Source organism: Stegastes partitus, unplaced genomic scaffold, assembly GCF_000690725.1.
Source record: "Stegastes partitus isolate 25-593 unplaced genomic scaffold, Stegastes_partitus-1.0.2 Scaffold244, whole genome shotgun sequence".
Lineage (NCBI taxonomy): Eukaryota > Metazoa > Chordata > Actinopteri > Pomacentridae > Stegastes > Stegastes partitus.
In genome coordinates this window covers 591,148-615,835 of record NW_007577975.1, presented here as the reverse complement: position 1 = coordinate 615,835, position 24,688 = coordinate 591,148, and the positions used below count along the sequence as shown (strand labels likewise).

Below are 24,688 nucleotides of genomic sequence, written 5' to 3'. Positions count from 1 at the left end.
CTGAACACCTTTGCAGACCAAAACTGCTTAGGAACAACTCAACAACACCAAACTTACCATCAAGCATGGCGGAGGCAGCATCATGCTCTGGGGCTGTTTTGGTAAATGGAATAATGAAGAAAGAGGATTACCTCCACTTTCTTCAGGATAACCGAAAATCCTCAGCCAGTAGGTTGATCTTGGATGCAGTTGGGTGTTTCAACCAGACAATGAGCCCAAACACACATTAACGTGGTGAAGAAATGGTGAATGAAGGTTCTAGGCTGGTCTCCCCAAAGTCCAACTGAAACCTTATCAAGAACCTGTAGACTGTGTTCAGGGAACAAGTCTGTGTTAGAAAGACAACAAATTTAGATCAACTGCACCAATTCTATCAAGAGGAGCGTCAAAGATACAACCACAGTCTCATAGATAGCTGGCCAAAGCTCCTAACTGAGGTGAAAAAGACCAAAGGACATTTAACCAGATATTGGCGTTACTGTACGTATAGTTTTTTGGGGGAGACAACTCCTTGGTGAATTGAATAGCATTGATCATGTTCTGCTGGGAAACCTTCAGTCCAACATTCATGTGGATGTTACTTCGATATGTGCCACCTTCCCAAACACTGCTTTTGAACGTCACTGCTCAGGAATGGCTCGAGGAACTCAACGTAGAACTCCAGGTGTTGACACGGCCTTCGAAGTACCTAAAACTATGCCTTTGTGTTATTCCCTTCAGTATACACCAGAAACAAGGGGACAGCATATTAAACAATGTCGTTTTAAGTAATTTCAGGCCAGATTTTAAAACAAACACAATGAAAACACTCCTAAAGGTGTACCACAGGGATCCGTTATTGGTCCTCTTTTTGTTTCTTCTTCATCATTTCATTGCATCCAAACTTCCTGAAACTAGTGTTTAGTAAAAAGCACTCGTCTCACTTCAGGCTCAGGACATTCAAGTAATTTATTCAACAAATGGCAAGCAGTTAAATCTCAATATTAAAAACATACACGTAATTTTACATCTGGGTCAAATCGTCGTGGCAACAGCAGGATTAGTGTTTGCATTCATTTACAATACTTTGTAGTTAACTAGCTGTACTCAGCATTAGTAGGTTTTGGTTTAAGCTTTGGATTCTTCATATTTGTGATACGACAAGTAGTCAGTCGCCATCTGACTGTCCTTCCACAGAAATAATCATACAAATATCAACCTGTAGCTACATCTAACTAGCAAGAAAAACATCTGTTCAGCTGGTTTAAACAAACTACAAAACCAAGTATTACCCGACCTTCACCTCTGCTACATGCTGTCTTGTTTGCGTATGACGAGCAATGCAATTTCACAACAAAGGAATTTCTTTGACAAGCCAAAAATAAGCACATCATCGATTTAAAGTAACAACCAAGTCTTCCCCTCGTTTAGTGGAATGATTGCTTTTGGTCGTGGAGTGTAATTTAAACCGTAAGACTCAGGATGGATATGTACAGTGCTGCTTGATTTATCATTACAACAGCAGGAATTCATTGAAATCAATATTCTAAATTGACAATTAATCATAATTTAACACACGGGAGATAACAGATTAATAAGCGGCTGGATTGTCACAGCAGTTTAATCCCCTCAGTCTTGTTTAGCGACATTTTACAAAGGCTGGACTTTATTATTTGGAGTAAGTTTATATCACTGCGCTTAAAGGTGACGTCAACGGTTCTAATCCAGTTTTTTGTTAAATTTAGTAAATAGCTGTGAGTTATGAGTATGCACTAAAATAATAGTCTGGTGTTTGTGCACAGCTCTGGCACTGAAAAGAGGAAACAAAGAGGCTCAGACTGATCAGGACAAGACGATCCCAGTTTGACCTGTGTGCGTTCATGCTCGTGCACGTTCATGCTCGTGCACAGGACAGGAGGAAACTCGCTTAATGCACCAATTAAACATAAAATTGTCTTTCTCCAGAATCGAAGACGGCACCTTTAACCACAGAGCTTATGGCATGTAGACTTTTCATATGTAACCTGATAAAAGGCAGCGGCTGCATGGATGTCAGTGCTGATTGGTTCCAGTTGGAGAAGACAAATGCTGATTGGTTTATGTTGGAGAAGACAAATGCTGATTGGTTAAACTCAGACAGGACAATGTGATTTCCTTCTCCTGATCTATTCCCCACATGCTCATACAACTGGAGTCCAGTAAATATTATTTGTCATTGCTTCGGTGCACGCTGAGTTAAAGTCACTGTTGGATCCTGTACAGCAGTGGAAACAGAAAGACTGAAATGGCCAATTACAGACACTCTGGATGCAAAGAACCAGACGTCTGAGCTGCTCGTCTTATCTCTAAGGCAGAGTCCAGACCGCCTACAGGGGAAACTCATTTTGGCCGTTTGTATTCGTGACCCTTCCTGTTTTGGTCACGACCCAGATCTCACAGCCACAAACTGGAACGTAGCTCAAAGGGTGAATTAAGAGATTTGCCTTCCCGCTCAGCTCCATCTTCACCACGACCGAGGTCCTGCAGTGGAAAGCCGACTAGTGTGCTAAACTGTAGGAATGTTTTACGCGTTACCTCGACTATATTCTCAGAAACCTGCAGGCAGAACGTTCTACCTTTGTTTTTACACCACATCACATAAAAATCTAAATCAATAACGTCTTTGAAACTATTTTTGAATGCTGGTTTGAGATCTTTGTTTTAATGCAACTTCCAAACATCCCCTGAATGTTGCAGTTAAAACACTCTGTGAACCTTATAGGAACATTATCTGAAATCATAAATATACTTGAAACATTCTGAAATTAAAAACCACGACTTGTAGGCAACTTTTTTTTTTGTTTTGCACCCCGAAGCATCGTCAGTCCTGCATATCATTTACCATTCAGCTCAACAGACAGACCGCACGTTACGAGTGCAGCAGCCACTCAGCAGCAGCAGCAGCAGCGACTCCACCTGTGTTCACTCCGTCACCTGACCAACAGGTGGGCCACAAAAATCCAACACACAGAATTCATTTAAAGCTGATTATAAGCGCTACTGTAGTTCTGCTTCACAGTGATGGAGTGTGCAGTCCAGAATATCTTACAAACAGAATCAAACCTCCGTCGTGAGAAGGCTGGGAGAGGAAGACGACCGAGGAGGAGGAGGAGAAGGACGACGCTTCATCCTTTGTCCGGGAGAGCAGGAGGAGGAGGAGGAGGAGGAGGAGGAGGAGGAAGGCCTCAGTTTTTGACAGCACCCCAGATGATAAGTCCTATTACAACAGCGGCTACAGCCAGCACTATCATCAGGATGCATATCTTCTTCCGAGAGCGCCGCTGGTGAGAGAAGAAGTTTATTCTAGCGCTAAATAAAATAAAAGACACCGTTTGAATTTCAACGGACAGACGGACGTTTGAAGTGACTCACGGTGAATCACATTCACCTTGTGAGTCAGCGGCTACTGCTGCTTCTTCTTCGCTTTATTTGAGAAATCAAACTGACTAATCGCCGGGTTGCATAAGGCAGCCCATGTGCAGGAGGTGAAGAGTTACGCACACATTCTGTTTTATAAGAGACGCCTCGAGGCAGCTGGGATGACTTTACCGGTTCACCAGTTATGAACCAACTTCCCTAACACTCACACGTCTCCACTCGTAGTTTCAGTTCCTCATTAGGGCCGCAAATAGGAATCATTTTCATTTTGTAGATTATTTTCATGAGTAGTCAGTCTATGAAATGTCAGAAAATGGTGAAAAAATAAAGTGTTTTGTTTTGTCCACAACCCAGAAAATACTCAATTTATTGTAATAGATGAGCAAAGAAACCAGAAAATATTCACACTTAAGAAGCTAGAATGACAGAATTTTGACTTTTAATGAACTGATTGACCCCATCATTGACAGCTAACTGACTAATCCGTTCCTCCTCCTCCTGCTCTCTGGTTTTTTTATCGTATTTTACCTGGTAGTCTGCAGCTCGGGCCAGCTGCTGTGTTGCATTCTGGACGTTGACGTCTGCGCTCTCCACGTTGGCTTCTATACTGTCTGCAGAACACACAAGGAAAACAGAATGTACATGAAGCGGGAAACAGAGCGGCTTCAAAAGGACGAGCAGCAGGTTGGCAGCACAGAAAAGGTGACGAGAAACAGCCGGCGTTTCATTGGCTGGATGTCCTGCAGCAAAAACCCAACTAACTGTACGACTTGCACGCAGACGGTCAACATGAATGACGGATGTGAAAAAGTATTTCAGCAAACTCATTTCAATATAAGACAAAGATAAAACAAAACAAATGCTGTTTTTAAATCACCATTTTATTAAAGGAAACACGCTTAGCGACCGATCTGCCAGCAGCCACACCTCCATGTGATCGCTGCCAGGCTTAATGGATCCAAACATCACTAAACAGAACTTCTCTGGTATTGTGAAGTACACTTGAAGGGTTTTTAAGAAGGGATGTGAAACAAAGTCATTCATCAGACTGGAAAAGGTCACAAAGCCGTTGCTGAGGCTTTGGGAGAAGTCCACCTCTGAGCGGCTCAGAAAGAACAAAGTTAAGGTTTCAGAGTCAAAGTCTGGACTTGAATCCAGTGGAGATGCTGCAGTAATGATCACAAACCCTCCAATGTGGCTGAATTAAAACTATTCTGCAGAACATTCCTCTGTTTGGTATAAATATGGACTTTCTGCTAACAGCTGTGTGACTGTGTTAGAAGTTACTCGTGTCTTGTGTTTTCTGTAGCCACAGGCGGTTACTCAGAGCTCACAGCTAATCTGTGTTCAGAGGCACTTGTCTGTTGAGTTATTTCTGTACACCAGAGGGCTGTACTGAGTAAGTTTGACATAACCACGCTTTCTTTGTGTAAGTCAGCTGGACAAAACCTAAAGCCCCAGTCAGAGATAAGGGGTATCATGAAGGTGGTTTGACTTTCTTTGTCAACTTCCTGCTTCAGACTCTGTGTGTTCACATAAAGGAGGCGTTTAACTCGTCACGTGACTCTTCTGCACAAACTGAACCGATCGTGTGCAGCTGCTTCAGTCAACACGTTGTTTTAATGGAGAACAATGAGGAATCTAAACATTATGACGGTAAAAAGCGTCGCTACTGAAACTCTGAACAGAACCTGCTGCTGACCAGGTTAGCTCCACAGCATCAGTTACCATGGAGATCTAACTCTGTAGCATCAGTTACCATGGAGACCTAGCTCCACAGCATCACTTACCATGGAGACCTAGCTCCGCAGCATCAGTTACCATGGAGATCTAGCTGTGCAGCATCAGTTACCATGGAAATCTAACTCTGCAGCATCGGTTACCATGGAGATCTAGATCCACAGCATCAGTTACCATGGAGATCTCGCAGGTTAAAGAGAGACACCTCCGTGACACTGAAAACTCTGACTTCAGGCTCAACATAGCTCAATAACGCACTGATGTGGCTTCATAGTTCAGCTCTCTGTGCTAGTTTTAGTGACTTTTGCTAGCCGTGGGATTGCCATCATGTCTCAGCTTGGCTAGCTTAGTTATTGTCTTGTTGTTTCGTGTCAGTAAGTCTTCTACCTCTGTTCGCCTGTTTGGTTTTATTTAATTCTTTGTTTTCTTTCCAGTATCATCACCTTTTCTTTTGATAATTACGTCACTAAGCAATAAACGACTAAACCGAGATGGTTCTGTTGACTTCCTAGCTGAACCCAGACAGCTGCGTTGCAACAACAACACACCACGAACAAACCACAACACCGTCTGTTGGAGATGTTCTCACCCAGTCATCTACCGTCACCGTTTGTCAAAGACTTTCACATCCTCTATTTTTCTTGGTTCTAACACATCAGCCTTAAGTACCGGCTTCTCACCTGAAGCCTGACACGTCACCTACCGATAGACGTCACTGTAGTCAGGTAATCACTGTTCTTCATTTCAGTGGTTTTAATGTTATGGCTGATTGATTTTTATTTTTAGCCGGTTTGGTGCAGGTACAGTTAATATATTGAGGACATGTGGAGTAGAGGTTGTAAGAAACTGTTTTTAGTGTCACTACCAGGATGTTTCACTTACAAACAGCTGAAGACAGATCATGTGTTTCTGATGCTCACCTATCATGTCTCCCTGCTCGTGGACCATCATGCCCAGGTCCTTGAAGATGTCGTTTATGTCCGTGATGTCAGACTAAATCAACACACACAAAGACAGACGGTTCATGTTTGTGGCTTTACAGTGAACACCTGATTGCACCAGAAGCGGACATTCAGCCGCCGTTCGTACCTCCAGCTGCCTGATGGCCGACTCCCTCTCCTGGATCAGCCTCAGGTCTTCTTCAGTGATGGCCTCGGCCTGAGCCTGCACCTGGGAATCCCTGAACACGGAATAAAACAATCACTACCGCGATAATGAGAGCAGAAAGGATAATAATGATGTGCAGACAGCGCTCTTACCTCTGGAAAGGAGGAGCATTTTCAAAGCTGTCTTCGGGCTGACCTCCCTGTTAGAGATAACGATGGACTTAATGTTGCACATGAACTTTATTTTCTCCATTATGGGGAAGTGTTATAATACCTGCTCCTCATTAAATATAATTTTATTCATTGTCAAAAGTTATGCGTGGTCACAGGGAGCAAATAAATCCTGCAGCTTCTCTTCCAGCCAAGATTCGCTCCTCAGCGGCGATTACAGCAGCAAGTAACAGTTCCTGCTTATCAGCGTGACTTTTCTGAGCAGCGAGATAAGCGGCGAGGGAGCAGAGTTGCCAGGCGAGCATTCTTTCTCAAGGGAACAGGAGTCTAAAACAGTCGCAACTAAAAGTCGCAGTTTGTCTCTGAACCGACATCTGCCGCTGTTACAAATTTAGCCGAGAAACGAAAGAGGAACCGACTTGGCAGCGCTGCACCGGCTCCCCTGCACCTCACAGATCTGATTAGAAAAGTCCTTTAAGTCATAAACAAAGCTCTAAACGGTTTATGGCGGGCCAATATCACAAACTCCCTGCTGCCTTCACTGCCGTCGCGAGCCAGTAAATCATCTACCGCCGGTTTTCTGGACCCTGAAACCAAAGCGATGCTCCCAAGTTGTAGAATAGCAAACCACCGACTGCACCGTGTGTGACGTCACTTTATTTACACATGCACGCTTTTTAATGACAGTTATATTTACCTGCTTTGTACATTTGTGTTTGATTTGCTTTTTACTGTTTCCAATTGTGCTTCAGTGCTACTACTTTCATCATTACTGATTTAATTCTGTTTGGAACACAGTGAAACACAGCGAGAAGAGTCAAAGCAAACCACCTGAATTGTGGGTAGGTGCTCAAATGCACTGTGTGGCAGGTCACAGGTGATGACGATGGTGTTATTCAGCCGCCACCCGCCTGTTTGACCAGATCTGGCTCCCTCCGATTTCTTCCTCCCCCTCAAGATCAAACTTAAGTTGCCGTTTAGACACAGTCTAGGAGGTTTAGCTCATCACAGATGGCGCCCGACATGTTTACAGGATGGAGCTTCCCAGTGTTGCAGGAGCACTGGGAGCAGAGCATCACTGCACAAGGACACGACTTAGAAATTAAAACCGGGTACAGTGTTGAATCTGCAGTCTCTGAACTCTCTGACTGCACCTCGTCCTAGCTCACGCCGTCTACTTATCTTACACCTCGACCTGCCGACAGGTGAATCGTACTCACCGACACTCTGGAGCTCGCTCTGACTCTGGCCACGAACTCCCTCTCCTTGTTGGCCGCCTCCCGCTGCGTCTTCTGGAAGCTGTTCAGGGCGGCGGAGAAGTCGTTCAGCAGACGCTCCTTCTGCAGCTTTCTCTGCCGCTGCAACAGAAAAACACGTCACCAGAAAATCCACACGCTCGAGCTACGATGTGCAGCACCGGGCAGCCCGGAGATCGCTACCTGATCTGGGCCGACGGGGAGGGCAGCGAACCCTTTGATGAGCCGGTCCGTCTCCTTGGCCAGGTGGTTGCCTTGCTGCTGTTTCTGTTGACTGGAGACCAAAGAAGAGTTTGATTTTGATTTGGTGAAGGAGAAGATTCCTACCCAGAGGCAGCAGAGGGATTTAGAGGAGTAGACTAGTCCAGTAAGAAGCTGTGAGTCATGAGTAGACTCCTGATACTTCCAGTGCCTGTTAAAGGTTTCATCGCTCCGATGTTTCCCTCTTTTATTGCTTTTGATCAATGAGAAAACAAATCACTGAGAGCAACAGGACACCTATAACTCCCCCACTTCCACATGAAAGTGCATTTTAGTAAATTCATGCCAAATTAAACGGACCATGATTTGACAAGCAATTAAAGGACTAAAATCCAAGGGGGGCACTTCATACCAGACCAAATCCAACCAGGCCTCCACTCCTTCAGGCCACCAGGACACCTGTGACTCCCCCACTTCCACACGAAAATAGTATTTTTTTTGTATGTTGCAAAAAAAGTCAAATTTAATTTACTACAATTCAATGCTGACAAGATGTTAAAGGACAAAACTTCCCAGGAGGGTGAATACTTCTTATATGCACAGTTTGACAGACCAAATCCAACCAGGGCCCATTCTTTAGGGCCACCAAGACTCCCCAACTTTGACATGAAAGACTATTTTTTGGGGGGAAATTCTTTTTAAAAACCCAATAATTTAACCACAATCCAACACTGACATGCAGTTAAAGGAGGAAACTTCAAAGTGTGGGTGAATTGTTTTTAGATCAAATCCAACCAGACCTCTGTTCCTTCAGGCCACCAGTACTTATATGCATTATCTTCTATGAACTACTTATGATGTATTTATTTTATTATTTCAATTATTCTTGTTGTGTGTTTTTGTTGTTGAGACTGTAATGCTTGTTATTTGATTGTCTGGAGGACCAGCTGACGTCTTGGTGCCAGCCAATGGGCATCCTTTTAAATAAACAGACACCTACGATTCCCCAGCTTTGACATTAAAGAGTATTTTTTGGGGGAAATTCTTTTTTAAAAAGCCAGTAATTTAACCATGATCTAACACTGACGTGCAGTTAAAGGAGGAAACTTCCGATGAGGTGATAACTTTTTAAAACACAGTGTGATAAATCCCAGCGGGCCTCCCTCCATCACTCACAGCGTCTGTCGGAGCTGGCTGGTGTCCTGCTCAGTCCCCAGAAGCGACACCGCCCTCCGCAGCTCGGAGGCTGGAAAAGAAGCAAAGTTTATTTGCACAGAGCGCGTCAAGCAAAGCGGCGTTTAATCCTGGAGTGTGAGCCGAGCGTCTGCGTCTTACTCAGCAGCGTGATCTTCTGGATGTTGGTGGTGATGCTGTGGAGCAACACGCTGGGCTCCTCTGGAATCCCAGCCTGGTAGGCCATGATGAAAGCTGCCAGGAGACACAACATCCCATGAGTCATGTGACGGGAGATCTCGTTACTACAGTTAACTGCGGTTAGCTCGGCGCTCTCATGACCGACATGTGAAAATGCCTTCAGGCTACCAACATCTGTTCATCGGCCACGTGTCGCCAATTTATAAATACTGAAAACGCCACCAGGTCTCCAGCAGCTATGCTTCTGTCTGCTACTGCTGTAACACTGGAACACAAGCAGCAACATGTATGATCAGCTTTAGTCTGTGTGACTACCTTCATCTCTGTTGGTGGTTTTATGTCCACACGACTACAACGTCTGGCACAAAGGCCGGTCCAACAGAACCTCACGTTAAAGAAGTCAACTATAAACTCCAACCTATTTATTTATCCTCCTTACTTTGCATACTGGGGCACTTCCAGGTTCATTGTTTGGCCTTGTTCCTGAAATTGAAGATACTTTAGCTGCAGTTCTTGCAGTAAATGTGTTTGTGTTCGTTTCTTCAAGTTACAATTTTCTGATAATGCTTCGATTAAGTTTTTAGAGACAAAAGGTTCAAACTGTTTGATTGCAGCTTCTTAAAAGTCACTTAATGCAGCTTTTCCTGGTTTTAAATGTACATGATGGTACATACACACAAATGTGGTACATTTATTTTATGAACATAACAGGGATTTGTTTTGTTTTTAATCAATTCATCGGTTTGAGTCATTTTTCAGGACAAAAACTAAAAATCCTTCAGTTCCAGTTTCCTCAATGTGAATATTTTCAGTTTTCTTTCCTCCCCTGTGACAGCAAACTGAATATCTTTGGACAAAACTAAACGTTTGTCATCTCTGGCTTTGGGAAACATGATTTTTCTGACATTTTTGAGACCAAACAACGAATCAGTTCATCCAGAAAGTCATCTTTAAATGAATCGAGAATGAAAGTAGTCATTAGTTACAGCTCTAGTCTGCAGGAGTTCTTGTAATAAGTGAAGAAACTGTGGAGTCAACTCATAGAGAACACTAGAAAATATGACTTGACTAAAAAGTGTGCCTTGGTATACTTGTTTAAGATGAAATAAACATCCAAAGGTTATTGTTAATTGGTGTGTTTGGACCTCTTCAGTAAAATACTGTCTCGGGATGCAGAATAACATCATTCTCACCATCAGCTGTTAGAATAAAACCCTGGAATCTGTAAAAATTTAGTTTAGCTTGAAAACGTCACATTAAAATAATTCATACCTAAGCTGAAGCAGTTTGCACCTGCTGGTGAGCCAGAACATTAACAGTTATATATCAATATGTGAATTCCACAACAGAAGGGGTGAAAAACACACGTAGTTATATCGGTAACAGCAAAATAAGTTTAATAAACATCAGAAAAGCATTCATCTGACTTTGCTGTAACAAAACCCTAAAAGCTGAGAGTCGATGAAAACTAGTCGGCATCAAGAAATGTTTTAAAGTCCAGCTTCTGACACACGATGTAAACATGAATAGAAGAAGCTGCATCCAGTTTCACACAGAGCCTCCAAACATCCACATCATAAGAACTATCGAGTCGTATGCTGCAGGATCACAGGACTTCCTCTAACTGGGCCTGAAGAAGCAGCTGAAACCACCAAACACACCTCCGCTACGAGGTGTTGGAGCGTGGGAACCATCGTGTCCTCCTGACTGCGACCGAGATGATGGTGGCTTTTAGGAGAACTGAGCTGAACTTTCGATTCTGCAGACGTCTGGAAACGTGTGACGCAGGATGTCGCTGATCTTCTGATGAGGTCTTTACTAGCGGCGGTTCCTCCTCAGAGTGGATCAGTGACTCTGTGCTAAACTATGAAACTAGAAATCTGCATTTTTCTGTCACGTCTGACCTTCTGGGAAACAACAAGTCCATCATAGTGGAGCAAATCAGACCCCAGTTAACACAGCTTCTCTTGTTCTTGTCACTTTGCTGCAGGATGAAACCTCTGAGCAGGAACGCTTTCAGGTTAGTGAGAGTATTTTCATTCCTGTTCTGATTATTGGTGTTACAGCAGCTGTTGATAATATATGTTATTATTATTATTTGACCACTGAGAATCTTTGCTGTCGTCATTTGACAGAAGTCTCAGGATCTTCTTGTCATCGGGGATTTTCCAACTTCTATTCTTCTACAAAGGAAGAAAACGTTCAGATCTGCTTTTAAATGAATAATGTTATCATTACTCTTCTCTGGTATCATAAAGGTTTCATACATCTGTACATATGTTTTGTACATTTTTTTCTAACCCTAATGACAAATGCTGCACTCATCATTTTAAGGAAATCTGAACATTTTTCCAGCTAAAACTTCAAAACTGAAACTAAAAACTTTTTCTGTGCAGAAATAACAGCACAGCTTTTAATAACAGCAAAACAGCAGCATGTTCTTTAGAGTTAACAAGAAGTTTTATTTATTCTGACTTATTTTATAACGACGTGTGCATTTAGTACATTTATGTGAATTGTCTTTTGAGGGAAATCGATGCATTTAATAAATAAAAACATCTATATTCTTAATTTTTGTCATTCTAACTCCAGATTTATGTGCTCAAAAAAAACTTTTAACGTCAACATTTGCCTGTTTTTTGTTTAGAAATCTGTAATATACGTTTTTCTGTATTAAGAGACACAAAAAGCTGATTTTAGGTCAACAAGTCTATTTCTATTCTTACTATTTGAATCTATTTATATGTATTTATTTATGTGCAAACCCTCTTTGCAACAGCATCAGTGTTCACATGGTTTTTTCACTAGTTTTTCTGTATCTATGTGTACATTTTGCACATTTTTACCATTTAAAAGACTTTCCTCAGAAGTTCTTTGATACAAATCGACGCATTTTAACGTAATTTCTGACAATTTAATTATCAGAAATGCCGGTTATGTAATAATAACACAGTGTGCAGCTGGCAGCAGGGTTCGGTCGGACCGTCACGCACACTTCCTGACTGAAACCTGAAACAAGCAGCTGCTGACAAACAGCAGCTCTGGAGGAACATTTCTCAGGATTTTTTTTACTTTAAACTAAATGAATAGTGTGACTCGTACCGTCGCTTGGATCCAACCTGTTGCCGCCCCGCCTGCTCGCTGAGCTTCTGTCCCTTTAACTGGCAGGAAAAAATGCGGAAATCACACGAGTTTTTAACGGCACCACTTTTACGCACAAACCACCAAATAACGCGCCGCCTGAGTTTGGAGAAGCGGGTTTTCTGAGAACTTTCCACCAAAGCTGAAGGCGACAGAAGTCAGTGAGCTGGAACCAAAGTGTCAGACGTGTTTCTGTCTTTCCTCCGGAGAACAAATCCTCTGGTTCTGTTCGTCACATGAAACCCATGAAACCCATGAAACAGCTTCTGGACGCGGTTTGTCGTCGTCGTGCGTCAGAACCGCGGATCGCGCGTAAAAAGTAAAAACTGAGCGCTGGAAAAGTTTCTACTTTACCTTTCTGGTGACTCGCAGCAGCAGCAGCAGTGTTTCCTGATTTTCTGCCACTCCTCCGTCACATGATGTCTGCTGAGAGAGAAGAGGGCTGACCTCTGGAGAAAGTGTGTTAAAGAAGAAGAGAAAAAAAAAAACCGGTCATGAGGGCTGATCTCTGGGAGGGATAAGTTAAAAAAAAAAAAAAATGTTACAAGGGATGACCTCTAAGGAAATGATGTAAAATAGAAAAAAATTTACAAGGGCTAATCTGTGGGAGAAATTATGTCAAACAGAAACAAACAAATCAAGACCCTGCTGAGGAATGATGTTTAAACAAAGAGCTGATGTCTGGGAGACATTAAGTAGAAGACAGCTGTAAGGGGAGAAATGATGTAAAATTAAATAAAGAAAATAAAAAACACCAGCAGCAGTGGATTTAACGGCTGATCCAGTCCCTGTGCTGATCATTAGGAACAGTCCATGATGTGAATAATCAGTCACATGAATCCAGACACAGTGACGTCACACATGTGTTTTAAGCAGCACATGTTGAACAAGCAGAACATTTCTGAAGACATGTGAAGTGCCCCTGCAGCTTCTGCCCGCTAGAATCATACAAAAGGTATCATTTATATACGTGCATTTTATTTTGAAAGTCACCAGGTTTTACATCCTCTGAGCAGCACCTTTAAACATCTTTGAGCTTTTACTTTGAAAGTGTATCAATCAGCCAATCAGCTGTGAGTCATGAGCTGCTGCAGTGAGCAGAGCAGGAGGAGGATCAGAACCTCCAACATGTCTTCTAATAAGTTTGATTGTTTTACGGTGGAGCCTGTTTTTATGGATTTACTGTTGGTCCTTATTTCATGTTTACAGCCTCTTCTAATGTTGTAATGTTTAATGATGGATGTTTATTAGCTGTCGACCTTTCTGAATGTTTTATTGCATCTCTGGTTTTTAATGGTGCTCTAGAAATAAAATATCGTCACAACAGTTTATAATTTGACCTAATTTCTGTTAATCAAACACGTCTCCAGCGTGTCTCGGTGAATCACAGCTTCAGATTGGGGACGCTCTACCACATTTCACATTAAAATGTTCTGCTTCCTCCACAGCTTTACTTGTTTTTAAAACACAGACTGAACAGATTAAAGCTCAGATTACTGGATTTAACAGATGTTTGACATGGTTACAGCTTCTTGTTAATTAATTAACGTCTTTATTCCGGTAATTTATTAGATATTATCTGTAATTTAGCAAAATGCCATCTGTAAAAAAAACAGTTAAACAAAATTGAATCAATCATTTATCAGACACCTTTACTTATTAATAAAACACAGATCCGACAGATTAAATCAGCAGTTTCCAGCTTTTTTTTGCTCACATTTCAGAAGTTTTTAAATTAAACAGTCATCATTTTTCCTGTAGACTTACATTCCAATAACAACCACATGCTCCAGTAAACGTTCAGATGGCTCGGCGGCTTTTTTAAGATGCAGATTTGACATAAAGGACGATATAACACGCTGTTAAAGTAGAACAAGGGTCCAGGTTTCAGCTTTTTCCTTTAATCTGTCCCCAGTCTGAAGCTGTGATTCACCGAGACATGCTGGAGACGTGTTTGATTAACAGAAATTAGGTCAAATTATAAACTGTCATGACGATATTTTATTTCTGTAGCAGCTTTAAAAACCAGAGATGCAATAAAACATTCATGAAGGTCGACAGCTAATAAACATTCATCATAAAACATGAGAACATTAGAAGAGGCTGTAAACATGAAATAAGGACCAACAGTAAATCCATAAAACTTATTATAAAACATGTTAGAGGTTCTGACAGTCCAGAAACATGCTGAGGTTAATTGGTGATTGTAAATTGTCCGTAGGTGTGAATGTGAGTGTGCTTGGTTGTCTGTCTCTAAGTGTAGCCCTGTGATAGACTGGTTACCTGTCCAGGTGAACCTGCCTTCACCCTGAGTCAGCTGGGATAGACTCCAGCCCCCCATGACCCTGGTGAGGATTAAGGTGTAGAGATGATGGATGGATGGAGAAGCTGCACAGGAATGCACATTTCTATGTAGGAACCAGTTTGTGTTTATTAAAATGATTTTGTTGAGACTTTTTCCAGCGTCTCTTCCAGTAAAATCCCAGCATGCTGATGATTAAAGTGCAACAACAAGAGCTTTGGTAACAGAAAACTTTATTGTTGACAGTGGAACGCGGTTGACAGTTCAGTTCAGAGCACATGTTCACAGCAGAGCGACTCACGATGACTTCAGCAGTCTGCCGCTTAGCGACTCCGCTTTACATTCTCGGGTTTTTCAGGTGCAGCGACGGGCTGCTGTTACATTCTGGAGCTCCTCAGCAGCTCGAGGACATGTCTTTGATGATGGACATGAAGCTGGCGGTGGCGAAGCTGGGGTTGAGGAGGAGCTGCTCCAGCAGCTCTCTGCCCTTCTCCCTGGTGCTCACTGAGCACATGGCGCTCTTCCACAGACGGAGCAGAGTCCCAACTGGTGGAAAACAAGATAAGAATCATCCCTAAAAGCTCACGAGTTGAACAAAACCAGACAAACGTGACGTGTCCTACAGAGCATGGTGTTGATCCTCTTCATCCAGCTGAAGATGTACACGGTGTGGTTCTCCTCCGCGCTCAGGTCCTCGATGTAGGGCGCAGAGTCGTCCTTCTGCAGAACCAAACCAGAGGCAGAGACGTGTGAACATAAAAACAACCAAACGTGTTCTCACGGCGGTGTCGACTGTTGGTGGCGTACAGGTATGGACGTGCTGCTCACATCCACCCTGCCTCTCTGTACCGTTAAGCACCTGTTTGATGCTCTACCATACATGTCTACATACACCTGTGTATACCTGTGTACACCTGTGTATACCTGTGTATATCTGTGTATACCTGTGTATACCTGTGTACACCTGTGTATATCTGTGCTACGGGGAAACTCCAGCACTTCAACTCTACACTTATGCTAACTCATGTACAGGATGTACTTTTTACATTTGCTCATTCATGTGCACGGTCCCTTTTAAATAAATGAATAAATAAATAAAAGTAAAGGTGAAGGTGTGCACCTTCAGAACTCGAGCCGGCAGAGGGACCACGAACTTCTCAGCTCTCTCCATGTTGGTCTGGAAGTGAGCGGCGGCCAGATAGTCGGCGCCGCTCAGCCAGCTGTTGGCGAAGGACACCTCCTCAGAGGGGTAGTGGCTCTGCCTGGAGGACAGGGGATGGAAACATAAAACACCTGACATGTACGCTGTCAAAAAGAGATTTTTTAGCATTTAAAAAAATATATTAAAAAAAAATATTCACTGTGATTTTACAGTTTTGCCTTATTTTGTTAATTACAAAATAAAAGGTAGAAAAAAAACCCAGAAAAAATGTACTAATTTATGTGTTACCTCTGAAAAACAGCACATCATGTTCACATCAAAAATCTGCATTATTACAAAGAGGCAGCTGTGGTTGTCAGAATAACTACGTTAAAAAAAAATACAGTAACCCCATGGGGGTCCCAAGATCATTTCAGGAGGTCGCCTGATCATTGTAAAAAATAATAATAATAATAATAATTTAAATAAAATCTACATTTATCAAATAAATGTGTATTGGGGCTGTCAAAATTAAAAGTGTACACTTCTTCCCACTCCTTTTTTAAACTTGTTAATATTATGATGTGATTATGTGATATTATTATTATTATTATTCTTTTTCGCTCTTTTTCAAATTATTTTCTTTTGTTTTTATATTTTTTTCCTTTTCATTTGTTCGAAATAAATTCAATTCATTCATTTAAAAGAAAAATAATGTGTTAATGTAAAGAGACTCATCTGTGGAATGAACACATTCATCTTTATGCCTGAACAACAAAGTTATTACTCATTAGATATTAAAAAATCTAATTGTGGGGTCACGAACACAAACTTCTGTTATCTTGGGGGTCGTGGCTCAGAAAGTTTGAGAACCACTGCACCGTACAATATGTAAATTTCACAGTTAAAAATGTTTTAATTTACATTAAAAATATGTCTTAACCCAGTAGATCTGACAGAACCTTTTCTGGTGAATTCAATTAAACTGCTGTTAAACATGATCCAGTATTAAGTTTCACTGAACAGCCGACATGATCGAACTGTAGAAACCCTGTAGTTCTGCCATTTAACTGCTTTTACTGTATTAATTACAAGCTTTACAGTAAAAATAGCAGCTAAATAATAACAATAAGGACAAATGATTATTTTATTCATTCTGTAAAATGAGAGTGAAGTTTAGTAGTTTACATCATGTTGCTGCAAATGAATCAGTTCTTTGTGTTTTCCTGTTTTTTTGATGTCACACCACTGGTCTGTTGATGTCACAGACTTATTGATGTATTCACAGTGTATTGATTACTGATAGATGATCGTACTTGGCGTTGCATCCTGTAGTTGCAGCGAGTGAAGCCATCTGTGCCGCCCAGTACTGACCCAGGATGGTGTCCTTCTTCTCGTTGTCGGGCTGAGTGGACTCGGCCGCGGCCTTCAGACCCTTAAAACACACAAAGGGACCATTAAAGGGACGTTCCAGCTGTTTGGTGGTGCAGGTCAGAAGACTTACTGATGATTATTATACTGCTGCTGCTACTTGTGTGTGGAAACCTGCTCAGATACCTTGAAGAAGTCATCCCAGCCCTTCATGGCATCGGGGAAGCGAGTTGTGCAGTCGGTGTAGGTGGTGCAGTAGTCCGTGACGCCTTCAGGCACCTTCATCTGGACCTGAGAGCGCAACAATCATCAGTACAGCCATCGTCCTCGTCATTAAAACCTCTAACAATTCACCGTTTGTCACTTTCAGCACCTGAACGTCTGATCCGAGGAAACCCTGCTGGACGGCAGACAGGAAGGGAAGCACAGAGGTGTAGTAGTTCTCACCTGGAGGGAACGATGACCGACTGTTTAGTTAAATTACAGATAAAAGCTTGTAAAATCACAGAAAATAAAATGTTGATTTATAAATTTATATTTTAAACCTTTGAAAAAAACAGCGTTCACATTCAATATATGCATGTTTTGTTTTACAAGCAGCAGGTTCTTCTTTTACAATGACACATTTTGTTTTTCCTGAATTTAAATCAGCAAAAATTAGAAATATTTTACAGAAATTTGCAGGTATTTAAGAAAAAAACACATTAAAGATAAAAAATATATTTATATGATGATAATTTAATATATATACATAGAGAGATAATATAATATAATCAAAGAGGGGAAAAGCATTAATTTACATGTTGACTGTAAAAAAATAAAAATAAAGTCCTCATCAGAAATCAGTATTTTCTAAAACAGTAATTTGCTCTCCTACAGCGTGTTCACCTGGAATCAGGAGCTGCTTTGTGTCGTCTTTGTGTGATCTTTGTGTGATCTTTGTGTGAGTTTACGTGTTGTCCTACTTACAGCTCCACCAGCTCTGAGGAGAGATGCAGCTCTTGTCCGTCGCCTGCCCGCAGGTCGTGCTGGCGGTCGGGTCGGCCAGACGCCCTGCAGAAGCAACACATCATGAGGTGTTGTCATCAGCATAGAATCGATCTAAAGACGCTCTCGTTAGCTTACCGGAGTTGTAGAGCCATGCCAGCTGCAGCGCCAGCCCCCACAGCGGGCTGTCGGTGGCGTTGGTCCCCATAGAGCCCATGTACTGGTCCGTGGCACCGATCATCAGCCGGTACAGACTCATGCGGTCGGGGAAGTGCCAGGGGTTGGGGGTCACGGTGCCGTCCTGCGTCGACAGCTCGCTCATCTGGCCCACCGTTTCATCCCAGCCCAGAGGGCTGCCGTTCTTGGTGACCTGAGTGGAGCTGCAGAGAGACGCTGCACAGGCCAGGAGGAGGCCGAGGACCGCCGGACGCTGCATGGCTGAGGCTGCAGGGGGGATGCAGCATGCAGCCCGGACGCAGGGCTTATAAACAGAGACTCTGGCACCCCCACGCCTGTAACACCACGTTCATTGGACCCTCGCTGGAGATAAGAGGACATGTGTACACAGGCCTCGATGCTCTCCAAATATTAACAGTCAGCGCGTTACATAAAGACACAAAGCAGCAGGAAGAGTCATTTCTGTTATTTACTAGACAGCATGTGGATCTGTGGAAGTTGTTTTTAGGGGAAAACATTCAAGGAAAACTGAGGTCAAGTACTCCCACAGTTACCAGTTTGTTCAGGACCTAGAATCTGGTGGAACACACGGAACAAAGAGAGAACAATAAACAGTCAGCGGGTTGCTGAGTACAGTAGCCTCAGATTAGGAAGGTGAGATACCCGCAAAAGTTCAGGGAGACAGAGAGCAGAGGTTATCTTTTGTTTTACCTATAGATATTTCCAAAGTCCTTCTGAAAGATTGCTTAAGTCCACCTTAAAACTTCTCTGAGATTCACACCAAATAACTGCAGCTATCCATGAGCCTTTAGAGTCAGTATAAAATCTGAATATTGCTCATTCAGTCATGAACAATAACCTCCACACACTTTAAAAACCACGTATATCGTGACAGGCTTGAGTTCCCAATGACCCCAATAATTGTTTAAGATGGAATCATTGAAACATGTGTCTGTGTAACAAAAAAGCAATTTTGCATTTAAAAAAAAAAAAAAAAAAAATAGATTCAATATATGTCTTCTGGAAATATGACAGAACCTGCTGGTCAGAAACACATTCAGCAACTTGAGCTGTCAGCTTTGTTTTTTTACAGAAAGTCGTGCTGATCAGATGTTCTTCGCGGCTTCTTAACTTCTCAGAGGTGATGACGATCGACTCCAGCTGCTGATTCCTCTGAGACTAAACAGAACCATTTAATCCACTTATTAACCACAAACTCTACGGTGGGGGATTCAGAGAAACTTAGCAAAGATCTGAAAAAGCAAAGCATCGACTTGAACAAGTCCAAAAAGGCAGAGGAGCTACATGCACCAGTTTCCCTGAGGTACCCGACCAAACGGATCAATAAAGTTCTAACTAATCTAAGTTCTATCTGTCGTATCCGAAAATCATCTGTGCAAACAATGAACAATGGTTTGTAGGTATAAAGTTCATGGTCCGGTTGTGTTACTGCTGCAATCAGGAAGAAAAGACAAACTCTAGAGAGCCGATTGGTCAGGATGGTCCAGAGCCAACCAGGAACCAGCAGGAAGCAGCTCTGGATGGACCAGAAGCTGCTGGAACACAGGGTCTGACATGAACATGAGCTGAGAGGCTGATGGAGAAGGAAGGACTGCTAAAGATACTGAGACGTGATACGCTGATGAGCTTTTGATGTTCAACAGCACCCCCATGTGGTCACATGATGTAAATGCTATCATAGACCGTGACAGTGATGAGGATGTTTAAAATTAAAAGAATGAACTTTTCTCACCTGAACGTGGAAGCAAAAACTTCTCCAGCTGAACTGCACACATTTTGGAAAAAGAAAAAGAAAAAAAAGCGCTATCCACATGAAATAAAATTAAGAAAATAATAAAACAAAGCTGCTCCAAGGAACGCTTGGATTGTTTGGATATATTTTTGTAGGTTTGACCTTTAACTTTAAAGTAACGCTGCTGTGGAGTCGTAGCCTTAATATTTACATTATTTAAGGTAAATTCTGTAACTTCAGGTCTTTTCTATATTCTGAAATGATTTAGGTTAATCTCCATAATTAACACCACTGTAGGGTCTTAGCATTAATATGTATTATAGTCCAATAAATACGTGTTTTATATCATTCATGTAGGGTTTTAATCACTAAATATAAAATAATTAGATATAATCACACCATAAATGACACCTGTATGACCTTAAACCCATTATTTAAACTTAAATGTCAGTCATAGTCCTTTTTCTTTTTTCCTGGAGAGCACTTTGTTGTAAATGTGCTATATAAAAACCAGTGACCTGACATTTGATAATCTGGAGGTTATTCTGCAGAAAGCATCAACATCCAGACGAGCTGCCAGACAGACGGAGAGGCAGCCATGAGTCTGGACAGCAGAAAAGACGAATTAATGGCAGATCTGCCCATTACATTATAATGGACTCCTATCAGATGTCTGGTTCCAGTTTCTTAGGGCCTGCTGGTAAAGGATTATTAGACGGCAGTTCTTACCAGAAACCGGTGTTCTGACAGCCGGGAAACATTCTGGGAAGCACGAATCAGGGACAAATCTTTTATTTCAACACAAAAATTACCATTTAATAAAACACAACACACACGTTGAACCACTGAGGGCGACGGCATCAAATGAAAAGTGACATCTGGTTTTTTTTTTGTTTGGAAAAAGGAAGACGCAAAAGGCCTGAACACCCATCATAGAAAAACACAACGAGACCCTCCGTACAACATCAACATAAAGTTTCTACGCTAGCTCATGATTGTCGGTGGAAAAATAAAACAAATACAAAATCACAACTGCAGAAGTCCTGTCAAGGCTTGCACACGATGTGCACATTAAGGGTGTTTTCTTTCTTTTTCTTTCTTTTAAATTCTTTTGAGCTTATTCGAGGTGTTTCTTCTTCTTCACGATTAATTTTCTGTTTCTCCAGAAGGTGGCGCCGAATTTAGCTCAGTACAAAAACACTGACGGGAGTTTAGTGCTCAATCTTACAATAAACAAAGTACAAAAAAAAGTATTCACACAGCTATACAAAATGCAGAATATCCAGATTATATTCTGGTTTAAACTGCATAAAAATAAAAACATATCACGTGAAGTGTGGCAGCTTCCAGACAGTGAACGCTGCTGTAACGGATGGAGGTTCGATCAAACACATGGACAGCAGTGGTTCCCAAACTGTAGGAGTGCAGAGGTATTAGAATAAAAAGTGGAGAGAAACCCTGAACACTGTATAGAAAAGACGGAAGCAGAAGTGAAGTAAAAACCTGCATTCTTTGCAACAGCCAGCAGGGGGCGACGCCTCTGGGTGCAAACATTGTATAGAAGTCTGTGAGATAATGAGGCTACTTCTGGCTTGATTTGTTACCTCAGTGAACAGTTTCCTGATGAGTTTATGGTCCCAGTCTCTAGTTTAAAGTCTCCTTCAGTTAAAAACATAAAACAAAAATGGCGTCTGTTAAGTAAATTATGGTTTCTAAGAGATGAACAAAAGAAAAGTCATTAAGCTTTATCTTTAACTCAATGCTGATGCACTTTGTTGAGCACATTTAGTTAACTGTGGGTAAAGAAAACGGCAGTTTAGAGAGAATTTAAGTCGTAAATTTCACTAAAAATCTAAAATTTCGGGTCATGTTTATGTTGATCTGACTTACTGGATGTAGACTTCATGTATAAGCCTGCGTTTCCTGCAATAACACGCTACGTGTGCATTTTAAAATTCCCTTTTCTGTGGAAGACAACATCACAACAACAACAAGGTGCTGAAAATGTTTCACTGAGGTTTTGGATCATGCAAATTGGTATTTTTGGTGAATTAGAAATGTTCCTGCCTCCTTGACTGCAAATGTTTCACCAAAACAATTCCACAAAATACTGTTTTGCACCAAATGTAGTTGGTTTGAAGAAATACAAACAAGCCAGAGTGTCTTCAATGATAATGAGGTGCAGTCAGATTGTTCTCCAGACACGTGGAGATAGATCTGGATATGCAGGACAATGTTCATCTTAGGGCTGCAAGGTGGCGCAGTTAGTTTGCACTGTTGTCTCGCAGCTAGAAGGTCGCCGGTTTGCATGGAGTTTGCATGTTCTCATCGTGCTCTTCGTGTTCTCCGACTTCCTCCCACAGTCCAGAAACATGCTGAGGTTAATTGGTGATTGTAAATTGTCCGTAGGTGTGAATGTGAGTGTGCTTGGTTGTCTGTCTCTAAGTGTAGCCCTGTGATAGACTGGTTACCTGTCCAGGTGAACCTGCCTTCACCCTGAGTCAGCTGGGATAGGCTCCGCCCCCCATGACCCTGGTGAGGATTAAGGTGTAGAGATGATGGATGTTCATATTAATGCAATTTAACGGATTCTGACTTCCTGGATGTAGATTGCAGGAACAGACCTGGCTGGTTAGCTTTGTCTGCTATCTTCTGGTTACTGTTTTCAGAATCCACTTTGCCACGATGAACAACAACAAAAGCCTACCTCTCTCTATATATCATGCAGTGAGGCAGCCCTGCTATTTGTTTGGTGAATTATCCATTCTAACAACGGTGGCAGGTCTTCCTGTGTCCCACCAAAACAATCCCCCTCTATAGTAGTTTTTGCAGGGACACCGTAGCTTCATCCTTAATTTAGCTCAGCCCAATACAACTGTGATTGGTGTAACGAAACACTAAGAAACCAGAGTTTTTCCTCTAAAGGAGGTGCAGTCAGACCATCCTCCAGCCCTGTGGAGGTAGAATACGAGAAGACAGTGTTCGTATCATTGTTATTGAATCGATAGTCTGACTCACCAGATGTAGACTGCGGGTATAAGCCAGCAACTGTCTGCTAATTTGAGTCATTTTTCTTATTCTCCTCTGCTATCTACGCTTTAAAAATCCACTTCGCCACAGTAAACAACAACAAGAGTTAAAAAGCAGTAGAACGACGGGTTGGCTTCAGAGCGGGGCAGAGTTTGGGAACCACTGATTGACAGTAACACTGGAGTTTTATCAGCAACACATAAATAAGTGTGTAATTCTACGCAGAGAAACGTTAAATCTTGTGTAAAGAGTCCCACTGAGCACCTCGGTATCCCGGTAACGGCGAAGATACACAAAACAGACGTGGATTCAAAACGTCGCCGCCGCGCTCCAAAAGGCAGTGACAGCCGAGTGTGTTTTATCGCCCCCGTTTCCTCTCAGCGCCGGACATAAATCCCGCCACAGCTTGACAAAACCTGTGAAAGATGGCATAACTAACGCTGAGCCTGTCCAGATATGAAAGAAGAACGTCAGCGTGGAGCCTGAACAGGGCCGAGGAGTGGAGCTGGAAGAGAAACTTAAACAAACATCAGTCAGACCCACTCAGGGGCTTTTTTTTTTTCTTTCAGCGAGGAGAGCCGCCTTCCAGGAAGCATCCAGACGTTTGGCTTAAGATAAACACATATTTCACACACACACATGTAGGACACAGTGTTGGCCGTTATCGCTGCTGCTTTGGCTTCTGGCCGCCGGCTGAGTGGTGAGGTAGAGCGCTGGCTGGCTGGCTGGCCGGCCGGCTGGCTGGCTGGCCTGCTGTTGGCTGACTGATGGCGAGCTGATGGCATCTGTTGCTTGGATGTACGAGAGGTAGAGGATCTCTGCGCCTGCTAATGCACCGTGTGTTCGTGGAGGTCGACTGTATCTGAGAGTTTCTGCTGAGGTGTGGGTTAGGTGGGACAGTTTGACATGTGCTCGGTGTGTTTTCCGCGCCGCCGTTATGCTTCTCCGAAGGCCGAGGCTTTGTCCTTCAACAGGTCCAGACACAAGTGGCAGCTCCAGCTCCCTGTGGTTACAGACAGAGGATGAAATCTTCACGCTTTTCCATATATAGCCTTGGCCTGCAGCGTCTCTCTAACATACAGAACATGACGTGTATATATAGGGCGAGACCACCGGTGTATAATAAAGCCCATGAGAGCGGCTCTGAGCTGGTACCTTCAGGAGGCTGGGTCATCGGAGGCTTCAGGCAGTACATGTGGTATCCTCTGTCGCAGTCGTCGCAGAACAGCAGCTGGTCCTGCAGAACAAACACACAATAAGTATCTTAAAGTACACAGAACAGAGGAGGAGCTTATTACTGAGCATTTTAATAGTATAATAATGAACCCCAAAACCTGTCTGTGGGTTTAAAAGATGTTATTTCATTTAAAAATCTGCACATTTATCAGAGAAAGAAACTGTAAGAACACTAGAATTCGTCAGGTTTTCCAGCTGCCGTTGGTCCCTGATCGAACAGCGTGTGAGGTTTGCTTTAGTTGGGAAAAATATCCAGATCTAAGCAAAATCCGTCTCACTTAAGAATTCACACAAAGTAAACTGTCC

At 42.4% G+C, this 24,688-nt stretch overlaps 3 protein-coding genes across 5 annotated transcripts in view; all 3 read right to left on the bottom strand.

The window, feature by feature from the left end:
- Positions 1-930: 930 nt before the first annotated feature.
- On the bottom strand, positions 931-12,906 carry stx7l (syntaxin 7-like). Of its 3 annotated transcripts, XR_520192.1 has the most exons (11): positions 12,740-12,906; positions 9,206-9,298; positions 9,047-9,116; positions 7,853-7,943; positions 7,634-7,771; positions 6,396-6,442; positions 6,226-6,316; positions 6,057-6,129; positions 3,925-4,007; positions 2,081-3,299; positions 931-2,050 (listed from the first exon to the last, which is right to left on the bottom strand). XR_520192.1 is itself a non-coding variant. In XM_008281785.1 (10 exons), exons 2-10 carry the CDS (start codon positions 9,288-9,290, stop codon positions 3,204-3,206), a joined length of 774 nt encoding a protein of 257 aa, XP_008280007.1. In that variant the 5' UTR covers positions 9,291-9,298; positions 12,740-12,906; the 3' UTR covers positions 931-3,203. The 3 variants fall into 3 exon arrangements, 2 of the variants coding, with proteins under 2 accessions (XP_008280007.1, XP_008280008.1); XM_008281785.1 differs by having other exon boundaries at positions 931-3,299; XM_008281786.1 differs by lacking the exon at positions 12,740-12,906 and adding an exon at positions 12,347-12,727 and having other exon boundaries at positions 931-3,299.
- A 2,016-nt stretch (positions 12,907-14,922) lies between these two features.
- Positions 14,923-18,700, bottom strand: leg1.1 (liver-enriched gene 1, tandem duplicate 1). Its single transcript, XM_008281784.1, has 8 exons — positions 18,325-18,700; positions 18,169-18,252; positions 17,573-17,646; positions 17,386-17,490; positions 17,145-17,263; positions 15,808-15,949; positions 15,311-15,407; positions 14,923-15,233 (listed from the first exon to the last, which is right to left on the bottom strand). The coding sequence occupies exons 1-8, from the start codon at positions 18,620-18,622 to the stop codon at positions 15,082-15,084; spliced, it is 1,071 nt and encodes a 356-aa protein (XP_008280006.1). The 5' UTR covers positions 18,623-18,700; the 3' UTR covers positions 14,923-15,081.
- A 5,218-nt stretch (positions 18,701-23,918) lies between these two features.
- The window catches only part of dpf3 (double PHD fingers 3), a 27,672-nt gene continuing 26,902 nt past the window's right edge, over positions 23,919-24,688 (bottom strand). Inside the window, exons 11-12 of the mRNA XM_008281783.1 lie at positions 24,302-24,383; positions 23,919-24,149 (exon numbers count right to left, since the gene is read on the bottom strand). Of these exons, the coding sequence (XP_008280005.1) occupies positions 24,082-24,149; positions 24,302-24,383 (150 nt within the window). The 3' untranslated portion in view covers positions 23,919-24,081. The remainder of the gene's footprint in view (positions 24,150-24,301; positions 24,384-24,688) is intronic.

What these genes read in the sequence shown, in the direction of transcription:
- leg1.1 (XM_008281784.1), bottom strand. Translation starts at nt 18,622, where the DNA reads ATGCAGCGTCCGGCGGTCCTCGGCCTCCTCCTGGCCTGTGCAGCGTCT. An exon ending in GCTGGGATGACTTCTTCAAG is followed by an intron (nt 17,264 to 17,385) that starts GTATCTGAGCAG and finishes GTGTGTTTTAAG; the next exon opens with GGTCTGAAGGCCGCGGCCGA. An exon ending in TGCCGGCTCGAGTTCTGAAG is followed by an intron (nt 15,408 to 15,807) that starts GTGCACACCTTC and finishes TTGGTTCTGCAG; the next exon opens with AAGGACGACTCTGCGCCCTA.
- stx7l (XM_008281785.1), bottom strand. Translation starts at nt 9,290, where the DNA reads ATGGCCTACCAGGCTGGGATTCCAGAGGAGCCCAGCGTGTTGCTCCAC. An exon ending in CCAGAAGATCACGCTGCTGA is followed by an intron (nt 9,117 to 9,205) that starts GTAAGACGCAGA and finishes CTTCTTTTCCAG; the next exon opens with CCTCCGAGCTGCGGAGGGCG. An exon ending in AATGCTCCTCCTTTCCAGAG is followed by an intron (nt 6,317 to 6,395) that starts GTAAGAGCGCTG and finishes TTCCGTGTTCAG; the next exon opens with GGATTCCCAGGTGCAGGCTC.